This window comes from Arachis stenosperma, chromosome 6 (assembly GCF_014773155.1).
Source record: "Arachis stenosperma cultivar V10309 chromosome 6, arast.V10309.gnm1.PFL2, whole genome shotgun sequence".
NCBI lineage: Eukaryota > Viridiplantae > Streptophyta > Magnoliopsida > Fabales > Fabaceae > Arachis > Arachis stenosperma.
This window is the reverse complement of record NC_080382.1, coordinates 14,769,442-14,781,980: the sequence shown is the minus strand read 5'-3', so window position 1 is coordinate 14,781,980 and position 12,539 is coordinate 14,769,442. Positions and strand designations below refer to the sequence as shown.

The 12,539-nt window shown below is 28.3% G+C and overlaps 1 protein-coding gene across 1 annotated transcript; it reads right to left on the bottom strand.

The window, feature by feature from the left end:
- Positions 1-9,108: 9,108 nt before the first annotated feature.
- Positions 9,109-10,212, bottom strand: LOC130933725 (uncharacterized). Its single transcript, XM_057863344.1, has one exon. It carries the CDS (start codon positions 10,210-10,212, stop codon positions 9,109-9,111), a length of 1,104 nt encoding a protein of 367 aa, XP_057719327.1.
- Between the last annotated feature and the right edge of the window lie 2,327 nt (positions 10,213-12,539).

Below are 12,539 nucleotides of genomic sequence, written 5' to 3'. Positions count from 1 at the left end.
GGGTGTTTGATGAAATGCCTAAGAGGGATGTAGTCTCGTGGACCACAATGTTATCCGCGTATTCCCAGGGCAAGCTTCCACAGGAAGCGTTGGAGTTGTTTTGGGAGATGAGGCATACTGAGGTGAGGCTAGATGAGGTTACCATGGTGAGTGTGATCTCGGCTTGCACAAATTTGGGAGACATAGAGCAGAATGGGTTTGCACTCTGCAATTCCCTGATCGATATGTATGGAAAATGTGAACTGATTTACTGATTTATTGAATAATTGTTTGATTCTTCTAGCTTCTAGTTCTAGGTAATTTTTTTTATTAACTATGTGATTTACTGATTTTGTATTGCTCTGTGAAGTGTGAACTGATTCAACTGAAGTTACTGAACTGGATTGTGAACTTTGTTTAATAGTTGTGAATAATTATTATTAGTTAAGCTGTGAAGTGTGACCTACTGAAGTCACTAAAGTGTGAACTGATTTACTGATTTACTGAAGCTTTTAGCTCTGTGAAGTCTCTGATTTACTGGTTTATTGAATAATTGTTTGATGCTTCTAGCTTCTAGCTCTAGGTAATTTTTTTTATTAACTATGTAATTTACTGATTTTTTATTGCTCTGTGAAGTGTGAATTGTAAAGTGTGAACTGATTCAACTAAAGTTACTGAACTGAATTGTGAACTTTGTTGAATAATTGTGAATAATTATTGTTAGTTAAGTTGTGAAGTGTGAACTACTGAATTTTGTTGTTTGTTGAATAATTGTGAATAATTTTGGATGTCGTTTATTGTGATCTTGAGATTATTGGGTTGGAGTGGGTTGTTGTGATATTGTAATTGGAAAAAAGTTAAAAAAACCATTATTAGCTGGTATCAACCAAGAACCATTATTGTATTTGAATGAGATCATAATATTCTGGTTTATATAGTTCTTTTAATTTGAATGATATTTTAAGGTTTATTTTAGACTATAACTATATTTTAACATGTTTATTTGTATTTTATTTATTATTTTATTATAAAACGGTTTTTTCGGTTTAACCACGGTCGAACCGGTTGAACCTATAAACCAGTGAACCAGTAGCTAGAGCGGTTCAGTGACCGGTTCGGTTTTCAGAACCTTGATGCTCTGATAGAGCCCGTACTGTAGTTCCGCAAACGTTATAGTGCACGGAACCACAAACAAAAATGTACTTTCACAAGCAAAGCTCGCACGTTCATATATATTACGTATAACCTCACCATTGTGGTAAACCATTATATTTGCAGTGCCCTCTATGACACAAACAGAAGAGAAAAACACCTCGCAAAAGACTCAACTCCTCTTGCAATGTAGCAAAATAGTTACGACTTCTGATTTTTATAGGCAAAGGACTCATTTCGCAGGTTCCATGTTGCAAAACGATCCAATCAGCGACTGCCACATGTCAAACACGCACGATGCGTGTTACATGGATGTACTCCACGTGTCAATCTCGCATGCTGCGTGTTGACTCAACACGTTACTTGCGTGTTGCACTGTACTCTTTGCAATGTCTACTTATTTGTATATACACTCAAAAACTATTTTCAAATATTACTCAATTATTTTTTTATATTAAAATTATTTAGCCTCACAAGTTCATAATATAATTTACAATGCCAATAAATATTATTTTTTTCTCAACCACAATTTTTGTTAATAATTTAAGAAACTTTTTATTTGGATCAATCCAGATAATAGTACTAATTTTGTTAACCTTTTATCTGCTACTATTACTTGTTTTTTTTAATACTTCTTTAGATTTTTAACACGAATATAAATTATAGGAAATTGGGCTGCTTTGGGAAACTTGGAGAATATAGACATTGGTTATTGGTACTTGTCTTGTGCTCTTTCTTTTTTTTTTTAAATAATAATAATTTTTTTAAAAAAATCATTCATCGTTCATGTATAAGTATAAAGAAAATTATCAGGGCCAACATTAAACTTTTAACACTTTGTTGTATTTGAAATTTTTTAGATTTGTTATTTGCGTACAAAAATATTAATGCTGACTAATTAATAATAAAAAATATAAAATTTATTGACTTTATAGTACCATTGTAAAAATAAATAATTTTTAAAAATATTAGGTATACATTAAAATAATTACTAAATTAGTTATTATATATTTTTATATAAATATATATATTATTTAATTTATTTTTTTATAAATATTTTATATTTTAATATATATTCTATAAAAATAATTATTTAATTTTCTGTATATATATAGTATACAAGTATAGTTGATAATTGGTTTAATTATTTTGTTGGCCTTTATAATTTTACTAAATTTTTAATTAAGTCTTTATATATTTTTTTTCAATTAGTTTTTATACTACTTTTAATTTTGTAATTAGGTCACTTTCATATATCAAATACGGTAAAATTAACAGAATATTTCTCCCAAAATACATACAGTAAAAAATCTAATTAAATTTTTAATTATGAATATCTTTAATTTACAAAAAAAATTCAATTAACTCTAACATTTTTTATACTAATAAAGATCTAATTATAAAACTAAAAATATAAAAAAATTAATTAAAAAATACAAAAACTTGATTAAAAATTTAATAAAATTATAATAACCAACTAATTAAACATTGATAATTTCATAAACGAATACAACATTAAATCAATACATTAAATAGTACATATAAGTTAGGGTTAAGTACTGAAATCGTCCTAAGCTTTGGGGTGAAAATCAAAATCGTCCCCAACCATTTTTGTTATTAAAATCATCATCAACATTACAAAACGTTATAAAATCGTCCTTTTTCACTTCAATTTTATTTTTTTTACCATATTACCCTTCATTATTAATAAAAATAATTAAAAATAATATTAAAAAAATTAAAACAAACTCCCCCCTCCCCCCTTCCCCTCCCTCACCCCACTCCCTCACTTACCCTCCCGTAACCCCTCAGCCCTCACTCCCTCACCCCATTCCCTCACTCACCCAATCTCCTTCCACCTCCTCCCTCTCCCTTTTCTCACCATCATCACCACTGCCACCATAGCCATTCATTACTCATAACAAAACAAATTAACAATAACATTCACAAAATAAAATAAATCAACACAAAAATCAGAGGCAGAAGAAGCATAGCAATTTTAATAATCACATCAATTTCAATTAACAATAATTCAATAATCATCAACTACAATTTCAGTTTTCATATCTAAAAGTTCAATAATCATCAAGTTACAATTTCAGAAGTAGAAGTTCAAGCTGAGAAAGAAGCAGAGGTAGTCACAGAAGAAGAAGTAAAGGTAGTCACAGAAGAAGAAGTAGCGCCGGCGGAGTCCCCCTCCCGATGACCACGCGACGGCGGTGGCGGCGGCGGCGAACCCTAGAAACGAATAAGTAGGGCAGCGGCGGCGGCGAGAAGAAAAATCTTCTCCCTCAGAGCCTTATGCACCTTACTCCCATCAATATCCCTATACCCAAAACTATTCCCATCGTAACCAACCGGTGCCTGCAAGTCACCTTTCTCAGTGGACCACCCCAACCGTGTATGCCCTGTTTCCCCCAAATGCAAAACCCTAATTTCGAAGTACCACACTCCTTCAACCACCCCTCTCGTTGGCCTCACCATTCTGTAGCCCTTCGTGCTCCCTGCCACCATTCGGTCCTCGCTCAACTCAATCTTCTCCGCCTTGTACACCTTCGAGAGGCAGATCTTCATCTCCACCGTGTCGTCGCTCTTGTCCGAGAATATTGGCACCAGCGTTATAAGCATTGTGTCTTCGCCGTTTGCGCTGTGGTGATTGTTGTTATTATTGCTAGCCTTGTTCTTCTTCTTTGAGGGAGGTGAAGGGTGGAGGGTGAGGGAGTGGGCTAAAGGGGTTACGGGAGGGTGAGTGAGGGGAGTGGGGGTGAGGGAGTGAGGGAGTTACGGGAGGGGAGCGGAAGGGAAGGGGGAGTTTGTTTTAATTTTTTAATATTATTTTTTTAATTATTTTTATTAATAATGAAGGGTAATATGGTAAAAAAAATTGAAGTGAAAAAGGACGATTTTATAACGTTTTGTAACGTTGAGGATGATTTTAATAACAAAAAAAGGTCGGGGACGATTTTGATTTTCACCCCAAACCTTAGGGACGATTTCAGTATTTAATCCTATAAGTTATGTCTTGTTTATGATATCTGGTGAGTTTTAGCGTTAGACCTATGTATTATACTTAGACATTACATCTATACATCACACACCTACATAATACTCTCACACACTGTATGAGTATATATTGTCTGAGACTTGAACTCGGACGCAACTTGGATTGTGAGAAGCATATAGATATGTTATTTGTGTTAGAACGTTAGGTCTTCGCTATAAAAGTACTTGAAGAGTGTTATATTATAAAAATTATTCATTAGGCACATATAAAAAAATATCTAAATAATTTTTATATTTTACTAATTTATTTTCATCTCTAGCAATATCAGAATTCATCACCTCCCCTATATTTTTGTTCGTATCTTTTAAAAAATAATCAAAAGGTAAAGACAGAAAAATCAAAAGCTACAGACTCTCTCACCTCTTCAAAAAAGAAAAAAAAAAGAAAACAAAAGTGAATCTAGTGGCCCTTCTTCATCTCTCTCTGACTTCTCACCTCATTCAACTAAAAAACCCTAAGATCCAACTTTTTTACAGTCAAACCGCATAACCTCCTACCACATATGAAGGCGTCGTCGACTACAGTGCATGCCAGCACCCGCGACTCGTCTGATAACAACGTCTCCGACAACTTCTTTACAGACAGCGTTTTTCTTTGGGTTGTTGACAGCTTGAGACTACAAACTTCGTGTTGTCATCAGGACTCGAGCATCTTCTAAATTGTCAGAAAATCGAACAACAAGGTGAAGTTTTGCCTGATCATTGTACTCCCAACACACAACCTTTTATTCGCTGTTTTTTCTTTTGCATGTCTTTTCTCTGTTGGTAACTTTTCTTTCATTAATTTGATTAAGTGATTTTTTGGGTTTTGAAAAGATTGATTTCATAAGTTGATTTTCCAAGTCTGAATATGTGGAGTCCAAACATATTTTGTGACAAGGTGGAATGCTGCTTTTTTGAAATAACTCGTTTGTACTGTTACTATTATTATTACATTTTTTGTTATAAAAAAGTTACATTAATAAAAAGTTACTGTTGTTCCTTTCTTTCTATTTGTTTGCAGATAAACCAAAGAAGTTTTTTAAACACTGTTCTCCTAACATGAGGGTTGTTGCATGTAGAAGTGATCGCAAAAGGTAGACAGTGTATTATTTGTGTTCTCTATTAATGATTTTTTGTTCTGTGTTGTAAACATACTGAATGGAGTTGATTTAGGCATTTCTTTGGCACAAAACAACATTGGTCACTTATTAAAGAATCAAGAATTACATTTGGTGCATACAAAGGACGGGTACACATTTAAATTAATATATAATTTGTGCTTTTTTTAATAATCATGTAAAAATAGATAAATTATATATAACCGAATTAATAAAATTTATCATAATAAATTAAATGTATGTGATAAATGTTTTTTTGTAGGCTGATGTGTTAGTTTCAGATAGAATAACTGCTAGATATGGTTCTAATTGATCTCTGTGACAATTGTATCAAGCTTAAAATAAAAACTCGAGAAAAAAAAATCTGGATACCTTCACTTGAAGTAGAGAAGTTTTGCTTTTTATAACTTCAGAAGCATGGTGAGGATTTGTTTAATGTATGTCACAAGTGGAATATTTTTTATGACTCCTCTGGATAAGCGAAATAATTCAATTTATATAGAATTTTATGAATCTCACTATGTTAAAGATATTATTGGGATATCTTTGTTAAAAGTTATCCAGGATAAGTTAGGTTAAACTACTTTAATGCATTGGATGATGTTGCTTCTGGTATAGAGGATAATAGGATGCATGAGAATATGAAAAGATTAGAATTTATCATTTTTTTAATTATTATTAATTTTGTACATGTTATACTTCAATTATTATATTTATTAACATATTTATTTTAAATATGTCTATAATTTATTGTATAATATCATGTTGCTATTTGCTTCTTCAGTTGTCTGTTTTTTCAATTATTTTTTATTTTTTTATTTTTTTATTAATTGTATTTGTAGTCCTGAGATGTAAAGAATTGTCAAGAACAATTCAAAAGCAAGCACTGTCCAGAATAGATCAAAGACAAAAAAGAGAGGATATGCTCATTTTTTGTTCTGATTTAATATTATACTGGTATTACATGAGTTTTTGCTTTTGTCATTCTCTATATAAACTAATTGGTAGTGCACTTTGTTACAATAAAAATGTATTAGGTACAAAAATTATTTTCTATTTCAGAATATTTTGTATAACAGCATTTTACATGTTTGATTGTTATCATTTTTAATTTGATAATATTTTTTATAAATTATTATTGAAACAAATAGATATGTTGTTCTACATTATTGCAAGACATTGATTAAGCATGATGTCAAGGCTGATCGAGTTGTAAGTTTGCATAATGATAATTTCATATTTATTAGTAACTTTAATTTTTTTTGGAATTAATTTTTTTTTTTGCAGTATATCCCGTATCAATTTGCTAAGTTACTACTTGAGTCAGGAGGATCAAAAAATTAGAAGTTTGTTGTTGAGGAATCAAAGATTACTACAAAACTTTGAAATGAATGTTTCGAAAAGTAAAGGCAAAGAACGAGAATACAAAATTGGTTCTAAATGAAAAGATTTTGTGAAAATGCACAAACTTAAAACCAGAGATTCATGTGTGTTTGAGATGGTTTCCAAAAAGGATAAACTGATTCGAATTTCTGTAACTAGAAAATAGTACATTAGCTGGTTTGAAACTTTTTTATGTTATTTTGGGATATGTATTATATTTTGAAGTTTAGGCTTTTCATGCTCTGAAAGTTAAAATATGTGCTGTGTGGGTGAATTTGTGATTTAATCTATATAATTTTTTGTTATATGATGTAAATAGTTGCTCTAAACAAATGTGAAGTATTTGCTTTTATTTTTTTTATAATGACCATCAAATTATTATGTTTTTTTTTAATTATAATATTAAGATCAGGTATGATTCTTTGTCCAAGATATTTTAGAGGTATGATTCTTTGTCCAAGATATTTTAGATATATTGAATAGTTTATTTTTTAATATGTTCAGGTATGATTGAATATGTTTATTTTAGATATAGTTTATTTTTCAAATGATGGATGTAATGTATAAATGTGAGTTATTGAAAATTTGAAATAAATTTTTTTTACATATGTGTGATGTATTTGGGTCTGGACTTTTTTTTATGAAGGACTTTGGATTAATCAAAGGTAAAAAATGAAGACCTTTCAAATAGATACATTTCTTTTTTGCAAGGTGTGATGTGTTTAGGTTTGGGCTTATTATGAAGAAATTTTCTTAGCCTATGTTTCTTGACTACCTTTAGCAACTATATGAAGGCCTTTAGATAATGCAAAAAAAAAAAAAAAATTAAGTCCTCTGGGCCATTTGGGCTGAATAGATTCTTACAAAGCTTTTAAAATTGGATTATGAAACAAGCAGGGGTTGCCCTTGTGTGAGTATGCAGGGACACAATAGGAAGCATAGTTGTCAACCGAACTAGTGATCGAATCGGTTAGGTTATTGGATCAATGGATCACTGATTTAACTGTTGAATTACAGGTTAAATTGATTAATTCAGTACTATGTAAATAAAAAATAAAAATAATAAAAAATTTGAAATTAAAATTTAAAAAATATATTTTTACTAATATTTTAAGAATATCAACTTATTCTAAAATAATATGGACCAGAAATAGTAAATATTTTGTTATTTTTATTTTATCATAAATAATTTTATTATTTTTATATTAAAATAACTATTATTTTTAAATTTTAATAATTTATTAATTAGTTTATATTTATTACACTATTATATATTACAAATATTTATTGAAAAATAATATTAATGGATATTATATAATTATGAAAAAAAAGTGACTTTATAATTGTTAAATAAAAATATAATTAACTTAAGAATAAGTGAATTTATAACTAAATTTAAAATAAATTAGATAGAAATAAATTATTTGATAATATATATATATATATATATATATATATATATATATATATATTATATAATTTGCATGCATATTAAACAAAAATTTTTAGAGGGGAGGTTCGAATTCCATCTCTAATATTTTGGTAAAATTTAAATCCTAATCGATTCGGTTGGACCGGTTTTTATCGAGTTTGACCGATTTTTTATCTCATGCAGTCTAAATATCGGACCGGATCGATAGAAGATCTGATTCACCGATTTTTTGGTTGAATTGACCGATCCGATCTGGTTTTAATAACACTGATAGGAAGGATAGGATAAGGTTTGAATTCAACTCTTAACTCTATTCATGGGTCAGGTTGGTATGGCCTATGTCCAGTCCAAAAAAAAAAAACTCAACCCATAAATTAAGAACAACAAGTTTAATCACCCGTGCCATGCACGTGATAAGATTAAAATTATAATTTTAAGTTGTTATGTTAAATTTCATTTTAATTATAATAATTTAATTAATAAAAAAATAACTTGTATGCGTTGTTTTTCTTTTTTTAATATAGTATTAATTGTATTAACTATAAAATAGTTATTTAATCTACTTTTTTCAATAAATCAGGCATATATACTCAATATGACCATAAATAATCTAGTAATAGTTAAATCTACCAACAAAATTTTATATGTTGGTTTACTGTGAAGTAAGAAAATATCAAAATCAGCTCAAAATGAAGAACAAATTAATAGAGAATCCTAATGCAGAAAGTTTTGTAATAAACAATAAATAATTTAAACCTACTGAATAACAATTCAATGCTATCTTTTGATACCTGCAAAATATATACATGAAACAATACCGTATCAATGTTTGTATATAAAATTATACGAATTTTAATGATAATTTTAATATTTTCAAACTATTAATATATAATAAGAATTCATCTATTAGTTCCTAGAATTTCTAAATTTTTTTAAGTGATAGTAATAAATTTTAATAAATAAATAGATTTAGTAAGACATTTTGTTATTACCTTTTTATTATAGGCTCTCAAAAACTTCTCTATATACCACATTCATCATGCAGTTATCTTCCAAGTGTCCATGATCTTGCAACAGCACTCGCAGACCATCTTTACTCGTTACCCTTGATAACGTAACATACAATTGACCATGGGTGAAAACTGGCCTTGGAAGTTTCAATAGAGTTTGTCCATGGGACTTATTTATTATCATTGCAAATGACATGATAATTGGGAATTGTCTTCTTTGAAACCTGACCGGCAATGTTTCATTATTTGGAATTAGATTCACTCTTGGGATAAGAACAATACTTCTAACTTTGTTACCAGTTAAAGTCTTGCATTCTATCACATGATTTCCCATTCTTCTAACTTGCATCCTCCTTCCATTGCACAAACCATTAGTTTGGTCTATATTCCGCAGCAACATAACAGGAGCGCCAACCTTCAGAACCAACTTGTGTGGTGGTAGACCTGAACAATTTATTCCATTTAGAATCTCCGGCGAGAAAGCATCTAACTCAAGTTCCATATTTTCCTCTTCAGCACACACAGAGTCTGAACTTAAGTAGACTATTTCTTGTCCAGGTAGCCCTGCAGTCATCTTGTTGTTGACATCAGTGACACAAAAATCCAAAGTTGGTGCAAGAATTGCTCTATCCTTGAAATAAATTTCAACGGATAAATTGGATAACATATTTGGATACACGAAATCAATGAGGTCATCCAAAACTGTCTCAGAGTTCTTAATCAAAATGTCAGATGGTATATGAATGATCGATTCACCATCTGTTGTATCACCAGCCAAACCATCACCAATTTTGAGTAGCCATTCTGTAAAATTTCTGAGTTCTTGTATATTATTGTTTTCACCTAGTGACAATCTCATGTTTTTTGTAAGCTTCAAAACCTTACAGTTATGCCACAAATATGAAGAATTAATAGAAGACTGAATTATATCTTGCCTTGAGCCTCTGAGAATTACAGGTAAAATTTGTCTAAAATCTCCTCCGAGAACAACAACTTTACCTCCAAATGGCAAATGAGCATTATACAAATCTGAGCACCTTAAGATGTCTCTGAGGCATTTATCTAAAGCTTTGTAACAATACTTACTTATCATTAGAGCTTCATCCCATGTGATTAATTTGGCCTTAACTTGGATATTAACCTTGCAAGAGGACTTCGCTGTTTAATGCTACACAAAGAATCCTCATTTATGGCAAAAAGAATTTTAAACCTTGAATGTGCAGTTCTTCCATTAGGCAACAAAAGTGCAGCAATCCCACTCGAAACAACATTTAAAACTATACCTCCTTTAGACCTAATTGAGCATGATATAGTTGATCATAAAAATGTTTTTTCACAACCACCTTGACCGTATAAGAAGAAAAATCCACCCATATTACCGCTAACAGCACCAATTATTTGATCGTATGCAAATTTCTGCTAATTAGTTAGCCTTTTTAAATACCCACTTAGTTCATTCGCAAGAGCATTAACGTCAAAATAATTGAAATAATTGACTATTACGACTTATATATATATATATATATATATATATATATATATATATATATACTAATTACAAACGATATGAATTTTTAATGAAAATACTTGATACTAATAAAAAAATTATATAAATAGAAATTATTTAATTTCAATTTCAATTTCATATAACAAAACAGTGGTTTTCAAAAATTATGGAATCTTTTTTTAACATATGTACTATGCCATACGTATAAATTATACGGGTTATTATATAAATTCATATATATGCATAACAAAACAGTTTAATATTATATATTTTCTACATTAATTATATGTCAATATTTTAAAAAAAGAGATAAAAGAAGAGATATATAAATATGTATAATATTATTGCTATATATGAAGCAGTTTTATATTGCTTTAATTATAGAGACTTACTATAATTATATAAAATTTAATTTGAGGAAATAATTTCCCTTGTCATAAATAATATACTAAAACTGTTAATATATTATCTTCTTTATGATTAATTGAATTTATCAATGATTTTCCCGTGTAAATCGTTATTACCCAATTTTTAATAATTACTTAATATACAAAATTTGAAATTGGAAATTGTTATTACTAATTCAATTAACTGGTTAATTGAGTAATAATTGTCAAATTATTAAGGCACAAAATCATTGATTTACTCAATTGATTTTCATATATTATTTATATTTCAAGTAATAATTTGAAATTATATTATTTACCCAGTTAATAATACTATTATTAAAAATTATATTTTGCATTGATTTTTAAATCAATTATTAAATAATTATTTTTGTTAAGATAATTGTTTATAAATTATTTCAAATTATATTTTGTTAAGATATAATTATTTAGATTATTACTCATGACACGGGTATAATTTCATTTTATACCAATTAATCAATTATAATTATATGACACGGGTGTAATTTCAATTTTATCTACGAATTATTTTTCGTAATAATATACAACATATTATTTACCGTGATAATTTAATTTGGTTGATTTCTAATTATTTACGTACATAAATGATTAAAATATATAACATAAATATCGTAATTATTATAATTCTATGATATAATTATAATTAACATATTTTATCATAATTAAATATTGATTTGATATAATTATAATGAAAATACTTTCCCAAAATAATATAATCTACTATTATTCATCCACTAATTATTTGGAAATAAACCTTAATATGATTTTTTACATCTCCACTATAAAAAATAACTACTTAGATATACCAAATAATATGTAACATATTACTACTTGTATAAGTTAAGGCACAAAGACAGGATTTAATTAAGGTGATTAAAACTTTCACCAAATAGAATATGACCTCAATCGAATAAAAAAAGATACTCGATTTTGCATTAATTAGCTAGTCGAAGAAATAACATACTCATTCATTATTCATGTTTCATTATATTTTTTAAATAATATATAGAAAATATATATCTTGTGTATAAAAATGTGACTATTAGTAATTTTATTAATAAATCTTTTTTTAAACTATTACTAATTTCAATTTTAATAGAAAATATGAGAAAATAATTTCGCTTGCCATAAATAATATACTAAAACTGTTAGTATATTATCTTCTATATGGTTAATTGAATTTATCAATGATTTTCCTGTGTAAATCGTTATTATCCAGTTTTTAATAACTACTTAATATACAAAATTTGAAATTGGAAATTGTTATTACTAATTCAATTAACTGGTTAATTAAATAATAATTATCAAATTATTAAGGTGCAAAATCATTGATTTACTCAATAGATTTTCATATATTATTTATATTTCAAGTAATAATTTAAAATTATATTATTTACCAAGTTAATAATACTATTATTAATAATTATTTTTTGCATTGATTTTTAAATCAATTATTAAATAATTATTTTTGTTAAGATAATTGTT

Excerpts from the sequence above, each read along its gene's own strand:
- LOC130933725 (XM_057863344.1), bottom strand. The coding sequence starts at position 10,212 with ATGATAAGTAAGTATTGTTACAAAGCTTTAGATAAATGCCTCAGAGAC.